Raw genomic sequence first — 17,663 nt, 5'->3', positions numbered from 1 at the left:
TAAGCTTATAGTGTGAGTAAGGACCAGTTAAACATCAGCATGCTGAAATTAAAATATTTTTTTATAGCCTAAAAGAAGTGGCTAGATAATAAAAAGATTTTTATTCAGACTTTGTTATGCACAACACAAATTGCTGAGCACCACTTTTGTTTACATGGCATAGCTAATGGGTTGCACTGTTTGTATGAATATGAGCTTGGAGAAGGGAGCATATTGATGCAGACACCAATGGGAGCCATTTTGTTTGATTTGGGAAGGCATAATTAGACCCGACATGCCCACTTTCCTGGGAGGCTGAGAGAGGAGGCAGGCGCAGTCCTGCCACATTGATTCTCTGAGCTTCTCTCCTCACAAAGTTTAACTGCTAAACTCTTAACTGCAAACAACCCTACAGTTATGCTTCAGGAGCTCACACCTGCGTGCACACTCGGACTCTTACTGTATATCCACACACACACACACACACACAAATGCAAGGAGACATGTTTACATTTAAACACAAACATTTCTCATATTTCATGCCAAGGACAAACCACACCTGATTAAATCCTACTGGCAAAGACACAAACACACACACACTAGTACACTGAGTAAAATGGGTCATATCTGTTGTGATGGTCAGAGGAATGTAAGGAGAGCTGAGGTGAAGTGGTGCTGCTGCACCAGAGAGGTTGTCATGGAGAACGAAACCCAAAAAGAGATGTGTTGATCGATAATGCTTCCTTATTCTCACAAGAGGTCATACAGGTTACAGAGGAGTAAAACACTGTAAGGCAGGAGGCATCGCATATCCGGCTGCACCTCTGAGACATGAACATTCATAAACATGCATAAATAAAAAGAGAGAAAAAAAAAATCTGTTTCCTCATCCAAGCTTTGACCAAGCAGCTGAGCGCTGCAGCTACCACCACCTTGACAGGAGTATTATAAGAAAAACCATGCAAGGTTCGTCAACAGAGACCTCAGTTGGACCCTGACTTTCAAGTAACCAGAGCCAACACCTTAACATTATTGAAGAAGTTTGGGATCATCTTGAGGGAGTACAGTAAAAAAAAGGCAGCTGACATCCAGAGAAGAGCTTTGAATGTCCTTCAAGAAGCCTGGAGAACTATCCCTGAAGACTGCATAAAGAAATGCAAAGAAAGCTAAGAGAGTTCAGGCTGTGTTGAAGAATAAATATGGTGTGCTCTGGATACCTTCCACAGCTAGTCGCTAACTCATACTGACCTTCTTGATCTATGGTATCTATGGTATCCTGAGTTTAGCTTAAACTTGCAACGTACACCTGGGAGCTAGGTCAGATTACGTTCACCTCATAAACATACTGCTATGGAGTTCATTTGAAACTAGACCTAAACCTCCTCCAATTGGACCTGAGTGTGATTACTGTGTTCTCATCTAAATCGCACCAAAGTGGGAAACAAACCAGAGTTCAACTTAAACGGACTAAACACTGCAGGTGTTTCTTTTAACTCACTCCCCCTTTACCTTTAGGTAACCTTTATTTCTTATTTCTGACCTGAGCAATTTCTGTCATATTTCAGGCCTGCTTACAGAACAAAAATGGCCAGATGTGCATAAAGGTTAGTGAAGGTCATCTCTGCCTATGCAGCTTCCCATATACCCTTGGAAAAACCCAGAACGTGTTCTAATGGTCATCAATTTACATCTTCATTGATATATACCGAGGTGTCAAAATCTGTCATTAAGGGTAAAGTCATATAATGTCTTTTAGGGGGGACAGCACAGATGAAGCTCTAGTCAGGAACCAACATGAACAGAAAGAATTTTTTTTAAAAAGGAAGAGGATAATCAAAGCCAGACAATCCATCAGCTATCATCTAATGAGCTAAACTCTAACAGCTAATGTTTTGGAGCTTTCCGTGTGGCCAGGGGATATCTGGTCCAAGACTTCCTAACTATACTTTTTTAAAAGAGATGAAAATCTTGAGTTTTGAGACTGCTTTTGGGTCAGTGTGTTTTGTCTTTTGCTCTGCACACATGCTGAAAGCAGCCAAAGCTTGTTTAAATTTGACTAGTCAATACTACAGACTATATATGAAAACTAGAAAACTCCTAGTATCAGAAGTCTTGTTCCTTGCCTACAGATTCTAAATATTCATGTGTGGGTGCCCATTTATAAAGATCATATGTCAAACAACATGTCCAGTGTTTTCTTTATTAATTAATACAATGTAATAAATATATTATTAAGTTAGGTTTGCTGTTAGCCAAACCTAAGTTATTCATGTTTGTTTGCCAACTGAATGCTCAGAAAACATCTTGTCTTGTTCTTCCTTATAGAGGGTCGTCTGATTGTTGAGGTTTTCTCTCTATTATTGTAGGGTCTTTATCTTACAATATAAAGTGCTTTTACTATATAAATAAACTTGAATTGAACGGCATTAAATGTGAGGTTAAACTGAAGATGCTGGTTTTTATTTAGCAGATAAATGAACTTCAAAGACAGTAACAGCAACAAAGGTGATAACATAAAATGCTACAGTGCATTTGTATATTTCTGAAAAAGGCCACCACAATTATTTTCATCACATTCAAAATGTCCTAAATTTTGACCTGTAAAATATCAGCTACTGCACAGGCCACGCTTAGCACAGCATGCTATTACCTTTCTCTTACTTTCGACTGCAGGAACTGAAATGAACTCAAATACTTGGTTTTCAAACCTGAATGTTGAGCTTTGATCTTCAGTTACAGTCTTTACTTTTGATACCGTCAATTTCAGTTTTTACGTTTCCTTTCAGAATAAGACCCTAGCCAAATAATATATGGAAAAGGGGGTTAGCATGACAAATTCTACACACTTCAGATTTAAAAAAAAGAAGAAAGAACTAATTAAGGTATATTAATAAGCTATAAATATTTCTATACTGTAATTAGGGCTTTGCGATATGACCAAAATCTCATGTCCCGATATAAGAATTCTATCATCCCGATAAATTCTGTGAATCTCGGGCAGCTCGTCTTACAGGAACTGTTTCCAGCTGCGCGTCATGCAGCTGGAGTCGAGTGTTTTAACCGATGCATGAAACGATACATTTTTAGACATAAGTTGTAAAGGCCGCAGTTTTCTTTGTGAGTATTTATTACACGGCGTGCTGCGGGGAAAAGCCTGTTCTAACGTTTGAGTCTAAGGTTTATTTTTTAGCACCTGGTGGCTCTTTTTTAATTCTCATCCGTAAATAATCTGCTCTTTCACGTGATTCCGTTTATTTTGAAAAGTCTCAACAGGATCTTGAGCTTTATTGTGAAAGGTTTATGTGGGACATAAACAAGCGGACACGCGATGCTGTTACCGTCGTTGTTGCTACCGAAAACAAAAACAGGCTCTTGTGGTCCATAGTGTGGTTATATAAAATATAAGAGAAAGAGAGAACTTTAAGAAATTAATATAGCCACTACAGTGAAATATTGCCGTAAACAGTTTATTTTGCGACACCACGAAACAAACGATAGCGTAAAATGAAACATAGACGTTTTTATATCGTCATCCTATATATATCGTTATATCGAACAGCCCTAACTGTAATACTATTGCTCTTTTATTTTGGGGCTGTTTACAGTATATTTTTCATTTGCTACATATAGCGTAAGTCCATTACATTGTGAACACTAAAATTTTAAAAAGCCAAAATGTGTGTTACTGTCTCTTTAAAGAACATACAGTACCTTTTTTCTTTCCCTCTTTACATTCATTTCTATCATTCTGTTTTTCTACCTCTTTTTATCTCCTTGTCATATCTGACATTTTACTTTCACGGTGTCTTTGTCCACATCTCCTGTGGTCCAGTTAAAGAATACTAAGATCGGACTTGGACCAATTTTTCTTGTCTAACCCTCTCAATTAGGCACAGGAAGGGCTGTGTGAGATAAAGGTGGCGATACGGTGTGTGCGTGTGTGTTTGTGTGAGAATGATACTGGATACTGTATGCATTTATAGTCGCCACATGTGGGTGTATTGTAAAAAGGCCATTTAGCTGTGGATAAAGCATCAGTTTCCAGTACTCCTAATGGCGTTATTACAGCAGGCTGCAGGGCCCATTATTAATAGTAAATGACAGAGCGTCTCTCCTAAAGGTCTTAATATTGATTCCCCCCATCCTCAGACTAGTTTTAATGATGATGTTCCTCTATGTCTTTCTCTACGGTGCCATAATCAAGGCCAGACACAACCTCTGAGTCACTGTAAAGGGAAACAAGCTCACACTACAAATGAGATTTCAGGACTAAAAGAGGTAGAGCTAACGGAATTGCCATTCCTAATTCCTCATGTAGCCATGCTCAGTTACACCTCACTGTTAGCAAACACCCCCTCCACTCTGCGTTGTGTTGAAAATTATGTGTGAAGGATTGTTTATCTATTTGTGCTGGGGTTTATTATCTGCATAAGAACAGAATGCATAGCGGTCAACACTTAAAAGGTGCAGCAAACCCACCTGTAGCTCTTTGGTGGACAAATAATACACAATATATCCTCACAGTTCTTTGCTTGGCGACGCTGAGCTAATACAACTCCACAGATACACATCTATCAAATTTGTGGTAATTATGGCAATTGGATTCGCATACTATAAAAAAAACTCTGTTAGACTTGTACTGCCTTCTTTTTCCCGTCACTCCTCATTGTATTCAAGCAGCGCTCCAAAGACTCAGTCGGAAACAAGCAGCATGCCTCTTAATGGAAAATAAAGAAAGACCAATTAAAAGACAAAAACAGGGTAAAATGTGCACGGCTCAAGCGCTTCATCCGCTGGTTCGCAGATGTGGGAAAGTTGAGTAACAATAATGGGTAGAAAACACAGAGAGAGTGAGATATGAAGAAACCCCAGAGGCAGTGGAGAGTAATAAGAAACTCATCAGTTTGGGGGTGCAGCAGTCGATTCCCTGAGGGGTTAAAACCAGCATGGGTGTGTTTCCTGTCAATACAAAAAATTAATAATTGCGACTGTGGCTGAGAGAAGGCCACCTTCTGAGCATCATAATGATTCTGCTCTCCAATGCATCACTTGGCTGCTATGGTCTGATAGTCTAATAAACCCTGTCTGTAGTGATTAAGGGGCCCTTCATGCTGCTAAATCCAAACTAAAATGAATTGAATTCAACTCCACTGTACTGACCCGATTGCTCCTTTCTTTTCTCCATTACAGCTTGCAAGGATGAACTATATGAACAAGAATGTAATAGACACCATGCTCATAAAGTCTGCGAGAAATGGCCATAACTCTGACCCTAACAAGTCAGGTGGAAAATACTTTTAAGCTCAGGCATGCTCCACTGACTCATCATCAAGGTGATTACCATTTCGTTAGGATCAACTCCAAATTATTGGCAGTAAAAGTCCAGAAGTTTAATAAATTCCACAATTGGAGCAGTAAACAGCTAAGCATAATACACTTAATATCTTGGTCTGACCAGGCTACACTGAACATTTGTCAATGCTAATGTTAAAGGACAGCAACATACACTATATTGACAAAAGTACTCACTCACTCATCCAGATCATTGATCATTCAGGTGTTCCAATAGCTTCCATGTCAACAGGTGAATAAACTCAATCACCTTGGGATGAAAACAGCTTCTACAAACATTTTTGAAAGAATTGGACCCTCTCAAGAGCTCAGTAAATTCCAGCGTGGTACGGTGATAGGATGGCACCTCTGCAACAAGTCCAGTTATGAAGTTTCCTCACTTTCGGTAACAACCGCAACTCAGTCACCTAAAAGCACAGAGCAGGGTCAGAAGATGCAAATGGGCTTTGTGTTCAGAGGTCGACAACTTTCTGCAGAGTCAGTTGCTACAAACTTCCAAACTTCATGTGGCCTTCAGCTGAGCTCAAGATGAGTGTGTGGAGAGCTTCATGAAATGGGTTTCAGTGACCGAGCAGCTGCATCCAAGCCTTGCATCACCAGGCACCAATGTAAACATTGGTGCTTGGTGATGTAAGGCTTGGATCCATTGGATCCACTGATGCAAAGCACACCACCACTGGATCTAGAGCAGTGGTGGTGTGTTCTCTGGAGTGTCACACTTTTCAGCCTGGCAATCTGATCGTCTGGGTTTGTGGGTGCCAGGAGAACGGTACATGTCTGACTGCATTGTGCCAAGTGTAAAGTTTGGTGGAGGGGGAGCATGGTGTGGGGTTATATTTTAAGAGATGGGCTCGGCCCCTTAGTTCCAGTGAAAGGAACTCTTGATGCTTAGCACACCAAGACATTTTGGACAATTTCATGCTCCCAACTTTGTGGGAAGGTTTCGGGGATGACCCCTTCATGTTCCAACATGACTGCTCACCGGTGCACAAAGCAAAGTCCATAAAGACATGGATGAGTGAGTCTGGCTTCAACACAACAGAACACCTTTGGGATGAATTAGAGCAGAGACTGTGAGCCGGGCCTTCACATCCAAACCTCACAAACACTCTTCTGGAAGAATTGTCAAAAGATTCCCATAAACACACCAAATCCTTGTGGAAAGCCTTCCCATAAGAGTTGAAGCTCTCATAGCTGGAAAGGTTGAGCTGGCATCGTATTAAACCCTATGGATTAACAATGAGATGTCACTTAAGATTATATGCATGTGAAGGCAGACGAGCAAATACTTTTGCCAATAAAGTGCATCTTCCCTTCTGATTGATCAAACCTTTACAAACACCATGTATAAACAGCATCCTTGTTAGTCTCTCCCATAAGCACAATTTTAAGAGTCAAAATTAGAAAATGACAAAGCACATAACAAAGTAAAGGACTGACAGGTTGAGTCATCCAAGGTTTGAGTTATTCTCAAAGATCTTCTCAAATAAGGTTTCAGCCCTGTCACAAGAGATATTATTAGAATTTTTTTTTTTTTTTTTAGCAGGCTAGGTTTCTGCTTCAGTGAATTTAATGCAAACCATTTTCAATTTTCCTTAAAAATCCCCCACAAAGAGACAGATGTCTGTCTCTGCTGGGTGTTGCGGATCATTCAGGGTAACCAAAAGAATGTCTCTTCTGGGAAAAGGTTTGTGTCTAGTGGCATTTTTTAAAGATATCAGAAGGCACTGTATGAGTTTGATCGGATCTTGGCCCCTGAGCTCAGAGAAGGATTTAACTTTCGTAACTAGAAGACTAAATAAGTTCAGGTGGGAAACTTGTGTCTCTGTAGCCTATAAGAACATGATTTTGGTCCTTTTTTTTTACAATTTAAAAGACACAACTTACAGTTCCTGCTATCTTTGATGCTCTTTATGTTGAATTAGTCAGTGACAGGCTCGCCTTTATACACAGAAACTTGCACATTCATCTCAAACAGCAGAGTTGCTTCAGTGCAACTACTGAATGCAACACTTTTGAACTCAGTGGAGTTCAGTCTGCTACTATTAAACTTCCTGTGAGAGTGTCAGAGCAGATAGAGAGCTGCTCCTTTGAAAACTGATTAGACAGATGCTGTCCTCTACTGGTAGGAAGCATTAGCTACAGTTATGAAACGATCCAGAATGTAAATGAAGCACTTTAACACGTCAGCCGAGATTTCTTCCAGTAGAACAGGAAGCTGCCTGCTGCTGCAATGAGCATGATTGAGTCAGCAGTGGAATTTAAATTCATATTTAAGCAGAGCAGCCTTACACAAAGGGATTTTCCCCCCATTAATTTATTGTATGGAGGTACAACAGTGAAATGAACTCATGATCATGTGCATAAACCGATGCAGAGCAAAAAAATTAGAGGGTCTTCAAAACAGCTGAGGTGTGGTTATGACAAACACGTATACACATATTATATATATAGTGCATGACATGTGTCACAGTACTCTGCGTATGAGTTGGCTCCACTTCAAGCTATTCAACTCGGGAATGAAAGTGAGCCTCTTTAGAAAGTCAGAAAATCACACGCCATTGTTGGTAGCCATCCACCAGTTTCAGTGCAGCAGCCGGAGTAGCTCCTGACGCCAGCTTTTATAATCCTTCTCATTCAGATCTGAAGCCCACAGTGAAGCTATCAGATTAGCGCTGCTGGCTAATACACACTATGTCAATGAATGAAAACCATGCGCTGCCTTCTGTGCTGCCATGCCTGACTGAATAAGATGTGATTCAGTGAAAGTAGGAGGGAAGCTGTTGTTTCACCACAGCCCTGACTCCCTGAGAAGGTTTTCTAAATACAGCAGATATCATTTTCAAAGCAGACCTGCTGACTTATAAAACACACAGAGAGGTATTGTATGCGCAAAGCCAGACAAACCGAGTGACTCTAAATACATGCGGCAGCTGTGATGAGCTGTCTGCCTCCACCTCTGGAGGTGAGAGGTGGTGGTGTCTCTCAGCTGTACAGTCGCCTCATTAAACCCTCAGACCTCTCGGCTGACTGAGACAGTGGGAGAAAAAGAGTAAAGTGACAGGGGTTGCATGTGAATGTCAGTAGGAGAGTGTAGTGAATATACATGTCTACGTACAAATGTAAACACTAGAGGACTTCCATTTTTTGCCACTTTTTATTTCTGTGTACTTTTTAGACCACAAAAAATTTGAGAGCCAACTAAAACTTCATATGAAAAACATATGGACCGGATCATACAGCTTAAACCAGTGGTTACCAATATGGATCAGACACACATACACAAGCGCCCGCCAGAATTGCAGATCTGATTGCACTTTTCTTCATTCATAATTCCATCAATTTTGACCTCTCCAACACTACTGCCTGAAATGCAGCCCCAAAACATGGCAGAGGCTCGATGATGTTTTACAGATGGCTGTAAACACTCACTGTTGTACTACTCTCCTGAGTTTCTCAGTACATACTGATGACAATGTGAAGCCAAAATGTAAAATTGTTTAGATTCTTTAACAAAAGAGATCTGTTACCAGTGATTTTCAGCCCAGTTCCTTGTGAATGGCATAAGAATGGCATCTTTACATCTTTTCTGATAAGGCTTTGCTAGTAGATCGATCAACCAAAGATTCAGATGCATCTCTCAGATCCTGTATCATTTCTTAAGGACATGACATTCAGGTGCTGTTCTTCTGCTGTAGATAGATTTTAGCCCTTCCACTTCTTCTTTTGTCCTCCACTTGTCCAATTTCCTTTAATTCTTTAAGAACGCACTGCACACCATGCCAAAATATGCCAAGTTTGTTTTTGTCATTCTTTATAGATTCAACTAAAGGAATGGGAACAAATTATGAGTTTTTGTCACAGGCTAGAATAGAATAATCCTTTAATTCATTTTTTGTCACAGACTGCTAGTAATAAATATACAGTTTAAGTTGTCTGTTATATACAGACACATCACTGTTTTTTCCTGTGATTTTGGTGCCTTTTTTATGCTTGAATGATTCATAGGTCAGTGTTACGTACCCTAAACGGTAGAAAAAAAATAAAACATCCTCTGAAAGGCCAGATACAAGGACTGTACTGAAAGTGAGTGAAAAAGGAGCCAATATTGAAAAACTTTGAAAGACATTGAGAAAGCCTGGAGAAGTATTGCTCAGGGCCTCTTTAGAAGATATAGAAGAAAGTCCTTCTCCTTGGAAGCAAAATATAAAGAAATGAGGGATTATTTAGAAGCTTTGCGCAATAATGTTCATTCAATCAACAGAATATTATTAGGTTTTGTATCCTAATATACTTGCAGTTAGGCAATATTTGTAATTCATAACTTTTACTTTTACTGAGGATTTTGCAGCGTGTTGCTGATTCAGTAAAAGACCAAAAAGGAAAAAAAAAAATCTCACACAGGCACAACATTTTTCTCTTACGAAGCAAAATCACCTCAGCCTGATTACATTACTTTCACTGCGGTTGTCACAAGATAAAGAAGCTCCACTAGGTGGCCAGCAGTGTAAGGTGTAAAACATAAATACCCACAAATTAAGATTTATTTATACAGCCATGCTTTTAAAACCAATTTTCAGAATTCAGTGTAAAATAAACAATGAACATAATGTCAAGTAATATGTCATATAAACAAAACAAACAAGGAAAACAACCGTCAGAGCAAATATGCCCCAAAATCAGCTTCGTCTTTGTATTTTTACCATTTTTGTGTCCACGTTATTTCATCAAAAGAGATGATTCATTGCTGAAATCTTGCACACAAAGACAACTTTCTATTGTTCCCATAATGAATGTGTGCATGCATACATTTTACATACTCGCACTTAATTCCTTTCTCAGCATATTTCACCCCCCCCCCCCCCCTCTCTCTCTCTCTCTCTCAGCACTCAGACACACTCATCCTGAATAATCATAAGAATTTGATGTTTATCTCAGCCAGTATGAAATGCAGCCTCACACAGCATCATATGGTCGCATTGCCACATCGATCCATCACTAAAATCTGTGCTGTCACAGATTCTGCAAAAATGCTAAAACTGGCATCATAACCAGTCACATCCTGACATTAGAATAACTGAACGGCGGGCGAACTGGTGTCACGGTTCTTAAAAACTCTGATCACATCATGACTCGAATGACATTTAGGGAAAATCACTTGACAAAAACCTTCTTTCAGTCACGTCTTTCACACAAAGACACGGCTTCTATCTGCACCTCACAAACACATGCTGCAGCACAGTCCCAGTGCAGTCCCATGCAGCGTGTCCACGCTAAGGAGAATTACATTGACCTAATTCACTTAACTGGACCAGTTAGATATTTGGTCATTGGCTGGCTGAGCTCGGGTTTGATCCTCTGAGCTGAGCTCCAGCAGCTTCTAGCCTCAATAAAATCATCCTCCGCCTCTGACAGAACTCATCTCTTGGTGAGTTATTAATACCAACGGAGCAGACAGGATGTTATGCACTGATTCTTCAAGCTTCTCATCAACAAAGCGACATGAGAGCAGAAGAAGGTCGCCTTCTCTCCCTCTGCTCCATCTGTCCCCCAATACTGTACTTTACATCATTAAGAGGACTGGCAGCACTTGGACAGCCAAGTCAGAAAACTTGACAACATCAGAAAATGACCCAAAGTGTAGATTTTAGAGAGATTAAAAGCTAACTGAACAACCATTAAGCTTTTTTGTGCTGCAACACTGCTGTGGCTGTATTTTCTATTTTGTTTAGTTTTTTTATATAAGCAGTTTTATATGGCCTTGCTTGGACAGTAGCTTTGAGATTTGTGCTTTGTGACCATCGACGCCTCCAAAGAGTGATTATTCAGTCTGAGCTTAGCAACCATAACCATGCCTGGAAAGCCTGTCAAGCTTTCCAATTTCTCCTACGTGCTGTGTTTGGATCAATATATCTTTTTTAGAGTCTTAAAAAAATTGCAATAAGACATCAGAAAAGACTCATGAAAATATTCAAATGTGTGTTTTTTTCTGCTCTGAAATAAACTGGAAAACATGCTTAAAAAGCTTAGCGCATACAACAATATCCTTGATAGCTTAACAGCCTGTTGCATTTGTTTGTGGAAAATGGATACCGCTACACAAAAACAAACATACTATTATAAAAGATTTTAGGGGTAAAATGAAGTATTTGTTACGCACTTCATTTATTCAAGGAAAGTCTAAATTCCAGTACACCCACCAAATCGAAGGTTTGCCTACCTCCCTGTCTGCACACAGCTGTAAAACCTGAAAATATCCCTTTTTGATAAATAAAGATATTTCAGAATCAGAATACTTTATTAATCCCGAAGGAAATATTTCCTCACAGTCTCAGCTTTTTGCATGTTTTTCTTTTTCAAGGATTAAAAAAAAATTAAGGTTCATCTAAAAAACTACATTTTTACTAATACAAAGATTTTTAAGGCTAACGCTACTATATTTTACTTTATTTTGGTGTTATTTATTCCCCTATTATTCTTATGAAACAAAGAAGTCTTCATTCTAAGAAATGGGTCAATTGTTTGGTCTTCATTACACCATGTCTGAACTTGAGCAGTGCAAAATTCATGTTAACACAACACAGAAACTTCAATAAGTATCATTTTTATTTGCTGATAGGTTGTTTAGGCAGCATATAATCACTCCATCTATGCATACGCAGTTAACAGGTGCACATTTAAGCCTTCATGAATGTTCGCTCATCTCAACCATACATCTAAAAGAAGACCTTTGTGTCAAACTGAAGATGTGATGTTTAACGAATTCGAAGCAAAATTGCGATCAAATGAGCCCGCGTTCTTGTTGTAAACTGCAGATTTGAAACAGTCAACTTCACAAAGCAGATCATCAAATTTATGCAATCAGTAGGACGAACATATGTTTTTACTGCTGTCTGCAGAATCCCAGTTAACAGTTTCATTAAGGAACCGCGAGCTTGCTGGCCTGCCCCGTATAAGCTGTGGGCGAGTGCTGCACAGTGTGACGGAGGCTGACTGTGCTCCACTTAGATGTTAAAGGCCATGTTAACATTTTGAATTCATGTTGTTTTCCCTCAGAAGGAACACATATTGTGCTCACAAACCCAACTGCATAAAACATCCCGGGGTCTTCCACCTCCACACTTTTCTCCGCGAGCCAAAAATATATACTACATTTGGAGGGGAGAAAATTAAATTTCAGAGAGACAAGCAGTGACAGCGTTGGTTTCTTTTCTTATATGGAGGAATCTTCAAGTAGGGAAAAGGGCATTTCTGATATTCTGCTTATTGGTATGTAAATTATATCAGGACTTGTTGTAGATTCAGCCTGAATCTGAATGAGAGAAAAAAGGCTCCCAAAACAGCTGATATTACCACTTGTCTTATTTGTCTCCAAGTTTATCGATTAAGTTTTAGTCATATAACTTTTCAGGGGCTTTTTTCCCCCAAAAAACTGAAAACAGCAGTGAAAATTAATGAGATTCCAAACATTACTGAACATTTTCAACATGCTGTCATTTTTTATTTCTACTAAATCAGAACAGCAGTCGCCTCAAGATGTAAGGTAAAGACTCTGCAGTAATACGGAAAACCCCAACAATCAAATGACCCCTTTGAGCAATGCACTTGTGACAGTGGGGAGAAAAAAACTCCCTTTTAACAGGAAACAAGCTCAGGGAGGCCATCTGTTGCGACTGATTTGGGGTGAGGGGAGAAAGATAACATCACAGGTATAGACATAAACACATTATTTTGCTTTTAAGGCTACGTCCACACTAGCCCGGATAGATTTGAAAACTGCCTTTTCTTCTGAAAACGCTCTGCGTCCACACTAGCGTTTTCAGTCATGTTCACAGAGTTGCGCGTCCACATTGAAACGGCCCAAAACGCTTACGTTCCAGTCCTGCGCATGCGCAAAAGCGTGTGAGAATTAAAGAATTTGAAGAAAAGATATCTGGAGCATGTACAAAGTGATATTAATCTTTTTTAGGGCTGTCAAAATTGAAAGCAATCCACACAACTGCTGTATAATGCACTCCGCTATCTTTGTTTAATTGGTCACATGACTGGAAACAAGCTGCATGTCCAAAGACATGCAACTCGTGGGGATAGGTTAATTGGATAATCCAAATTGCCACTAGGTGTGAATGTGCGAGTGAATGTGAGTGCGAATGGTTGTCTGTCTCTGTTGTTGGCCCTGCGACAGACTGGCGACCTGTCCAGGGTGTACCCCGCCTCTCGCCCCATGACAGCTGGGATAGGCTCCAGCGCCCCCCGTGACCCTGAAAAGGATAAGCGGAAGCGAATGGATGGATGGATGGACTGCATCACATGACTAAGTCTGCGTTTTCGAGTGTCCACACTGCGACGGGACAGCTCCGTTTTGAAATGAATGCGTTTTCGAGAACGTTTTCAAAACGCTGCGTTTTACCTTGAGGAAAACGCCATCTGAGTGTGGACGGGAGGCCAAAACGGAGAGAAAATGACGTAGACGTAGCCTAAGAATGAAGAACCTGCCAGACATCGTCTGTAAAATAAATAAATAAATAAATAAATGAATGAATAATAACAACAAGAGGGAACAGAGTCCATTTTGCCAAGTGTCTTTTCTCACATCTCCACCACACTCTTCTCTTAAAACTCCACCTTTGTCTTTCTCACTTTGTCACACACACATACACACACTTATTCACACTTCTCTCCACTCCATACTGTTCTAACACCTCTGCGGTTGTGATCTTCATGGCACTTCTATAAATCTGCCTCACTGAGTCGAGCAGCCGTTTGCACCTCACTCACGCTCGCTCCGGATGAGGTGATGAACATGGAGGAGAGCTCTACATCAAAATCATTAGGTGCAAACGGGCACAAGCAACATCTAATGTACAAACGAGCAGTTTAAGCTCAACAACAACACACTAATTGTCATAACAGGCCTCGTTTCGTGTCACGCCAACAGCGAACCAGCGTGGACTCACTCGTTTTCTTATAACATCCGTGACTCTCCAGCTATGACACGACACAGTGTCATCAGTGAAAAGGCCCTTTGTTTTAAGCTTTTGGTTTTTTAGGGGGGTGGAGGGTGGAATTAGGAGAGAGCGGAAGATGACACAAAGCATTTGAACCCACGCAGTGACTGACCTAACCACTCGGCTATCCGTTCAGCCAGGAAGTTCCAGAGTATTGCTTAAAAAATGTAGAAATTGTTATGCTTTGTTGGTATTTTGTGGTGCAGTTTGTTGCTTTGATGGTGAGATTTATTTACAGCACATTCATTTACAAGACAGAGGGGTGAGAATTTTGAAGCAGTTAAACACACACACAAACATAGACGGGGAATAAATAACAACTCCCCTGAGATCTGCACTTGAAATTGTTTCTTTGTTGGCAATCCAGCTATCACGCTTAAATAATTTCTGTATAAAAGAAAGCAGTTTGACTGATTGACACATGATGTTTATGGACACTTTTAGAAAGTGATACGTCCTAAATGACAGCTCACACCTGCGTGGTGCAATGCACACAAAAAAAATTTGCCAACACAGATATTTTTTGGGGGAAACAAATATGCATGTTTGTTCCAGTAAAATCTGCATGACTGGCTTCCCTCGTCCCATCGATTTAAATGAGAGCACAGTGAAAACATGTCTGAATGCCGTAGTTCCTAAAAGACTGTGATGTAGGCACATGAAGGAGGTGACGGCAGAGTCACCTCAATGTGGAGGTCCATCAGGCCTCTCTGCCAGTGCAGTGATCCCTCTGGGACTGGAGCGGGGCTTTCTACAGTGTACCTGACTGGAAATAGCCTGTTAAAACGTGTAAGTGCGTGCATGTCTGCATGGTCGGGCAGACGTGATTGTGCACTCAGACGGGACATCCATATCTCTGATTTTTTTTTTTTTTTGGCTGTGTGTGGCCTCTGAGTCGAGCGGCTGGACTCCTTCTAGATGATTCCTCGGCGGGCCGTGAGTGTGTCAGCAACTGTCTTCCATAAATATACTCCGCTCTCCACTGGATGGAAGTCAAATACTAATATGACAGGGAGAGAAAGAGGGAGAGGGAGCGAAAAAATATATGTAGTGAAGGGGACAAGAAGCTGTGCACAAACAGCAGAGGGCTCAAGGACGTTCTCGGCAAAGACGACGTTCATCTGGAGAGCAGCGAGGTGGGAAGTTCAATACACGCATAGACTCATGTTTAAATGCATAAGTGAGGGAGGAAGAGAATAGACCTGTCTGTTAGACGCACATTAGCATTTTAACCCCTCACACATCACAACACCACACTCCCACTCTGTCAGCAGCTCCAACTCAGTAATCAATCACGTTGATGCAACCCATGGAAACACAGGGACTGAGACAGAGCAGGCGAATCCTCTGTAAACATGCTCGGCAATGTCCAAAAATAAAATTAAAAAACTGCGTGATTTCAAGCTACACTGAGGCTTATTTCGCAGCTGGGAACGCAGCCCTTTTTAGCCACTTACTGGGGCTTAACTGAACCTCAGAGGGTGCGATGATAAGCATCTCCTCCACTTTTAACTTCTATCCAATGTTCTCTCTGCGCAGACACCCTGACTGCTCTTACACTGGCTGACAGAAGCAGGTCACTCAGTCAAGTCTGCTGCCAGAAATCCACTGGAACATCACAACAACCCTCCATCTTCAGAGGCTACAGTTTGGTTTTGATTTTGTTTTTTTAATCAAAGCACCCTCAAAGCTACCCTAAGCATGACCTGCACAATTATTGAGTATTTCATGAGCACCACATGTGCACATGCCAGTGAATTTTTAAAGGGGGTGATCAATATGAAAGCTTCATGGGAGTGCAGGTATCGTGGAATAACAGCACTGATCTGGGCTGGCATGCAGCAGTTGTTTGTGTGAAGCATGTCTGTCTGCTCAGACTGTACAGCAGCCAGCAAAGAGAAGAGAGAGAAGAAGAAGAAAAACATTTGATCCACAGCGAAGGCCTCGCGTCCTCGACCAAAAAAAAGGAGAAAACCGCAGGCTGTGGCATCAAGCCTAAACGGACACACCCCCTCCAGCCTGGAGGCATCGAACCAGCGATAAACAGACCGCGGCTGCTCCTGGCTGCGATGTAATCATTATAGTTGCTGATCCTGGTGGACTGAGCCCTTCATTACGGCTCGTAATTGTATTTCAGCAACAAAACAGGCCTGCAGCCTAGCAAAGGTCCGTGTTTACACCGGCTTCTCGCTTTAATGCAGACTGACAGATGACTGCACGAATGACATCTTAATCAAACCAGCAACACTCATTTACACAAACACGCCACACACGCACGCCTCTCCGCGGATCCGCGCTCCTGGCCCCTCTCCCGTCCAGCGCATATCTCACCTTGCTTGACACATTTGAAGCGGACCGGGTCTTTGCAGTGTTTGATCACGGCCAGCACGTCCCGGGTAGTGAGCCCGGCTACTGGCATGTCGTTGACCTCCAGCAGCAGTTCATCCTGGGCCAGTTTGCCGCTCTGGATCAGCCCCTTCCCTTGCTTCACCTCGCCGAAGTAGGGGAACTGGCCGTTCTCCGCGCCCCCCTTCAGCTCGAACCCCAGCTCGCCTTCTTTCCCCCGGGTTATCACCGCTTCGTGGACTTTGTTGGTCCAGTGGTTTTTCTTCTTGAGGCTCTTCGACATCGTTAGGGCGAGTTAATCACCGCGGGCTAGCCCCTGCAAAAAGCCTCCTACCGTCTCATCTCTGCCTTTTGTGCGAGCGGCTGCAGCTTCACGGCGCTCGTGGCTCCATCATCACCGGTGCACGCTGGCGCAGTGTCCGCTCTGCGAGCCGCGCAGTCGGGCAGAGAGCTGCAGTACAGCACGGCAGCGGACTGAAATAATTATCACTCTGTCAGACACACAGACGTAAGAGACAGATCCTGGCGGATGACCCGGATGTGAAGCCTGAAGGAGGGGAGAGATGAATGGTTCTGGTTCGGCGTAAAGGGATGGAGAGGAGGGGAAATAGCACAGGAGGCGCTTCACTCTTACTACACTGCCAGGGGAGCTTCCTCGGGCTCACTGTAATCGCACACATGTAGGACGAAATATGGTACGCTGCGTGATAGCCTGTATAAACTTGCTCACGCGCAATTTACACGCAAGTGCGTTTGGGGAGTGTGAGAAACAGCAGGTTTCGCGCTGCAAAATTCATATATCTGTGGACTTTGCCAGAATATTCCCTTTCTAAAAAATATGCAACAAGCTTGTAAAGACTACCCAAAGGCTGCATTACCACGCGGGACAACACCAGGGACAGCAGGTTCACCGGGATGTGGTGATTTCGAGATTAATGGTTGTTTGTTAACACTAAGTACAAAATTTTGTATCTAAAA

The 17,663-nt window shown here is 41.7% G+C and overlaps 1 protein-coding gene across 2 annotated transcripts in view; it reads right to left on the bottom strand.

Moving 5' to 3' along the window:
* magi2b (membrane associated guanylate kinase, WW and PDZ domain containing 2b) overlaps positions 1–17,205 on the bottom strand; it is a 94,527-nt gene extending 77,322 nt beyond the window's left edge. The window contains exon 1 of one of the 2 annotated variants that reach the window (XM_085411951.1): positions 16,671–17,205. In XM_085411951.1, coding sequence (XP_085268077.1) covers positions 16,671–16,968 — 298 coding nt within the window. In that variant the 5' untranslated portion in view covers positions 16,969–17,205. The remainder of the gene's footprint in view (positions 1–16,670) is intronic. The other variant, XM_085411950.1, reaches the window with a different exon arrangement.
* Between the last annotated feature and the right edge of the window lie 458 nt (positions 17,206–17,663).

This window comes from Rhamphochromis longiceps, linkage group LG7 (genome assembly GCF_057381845.1).
Source record: "Rhamphochromis longiceps isolate RC_006_pf linkage group LG7, R_longiceps_female_GT1.1, whole genome shotgun sequence".
NCBI classification, from domain to species: domain Eukaryota; kingdom Metazoa; phylum Chordata; class Actinopteri; order Cichliformes; family Cichlidae; genus Rhamphochromis; species Rhamphochromis longiceps.
This window is presented reverse-complemented; position numbering and strand designations above follow the sequence as displayed.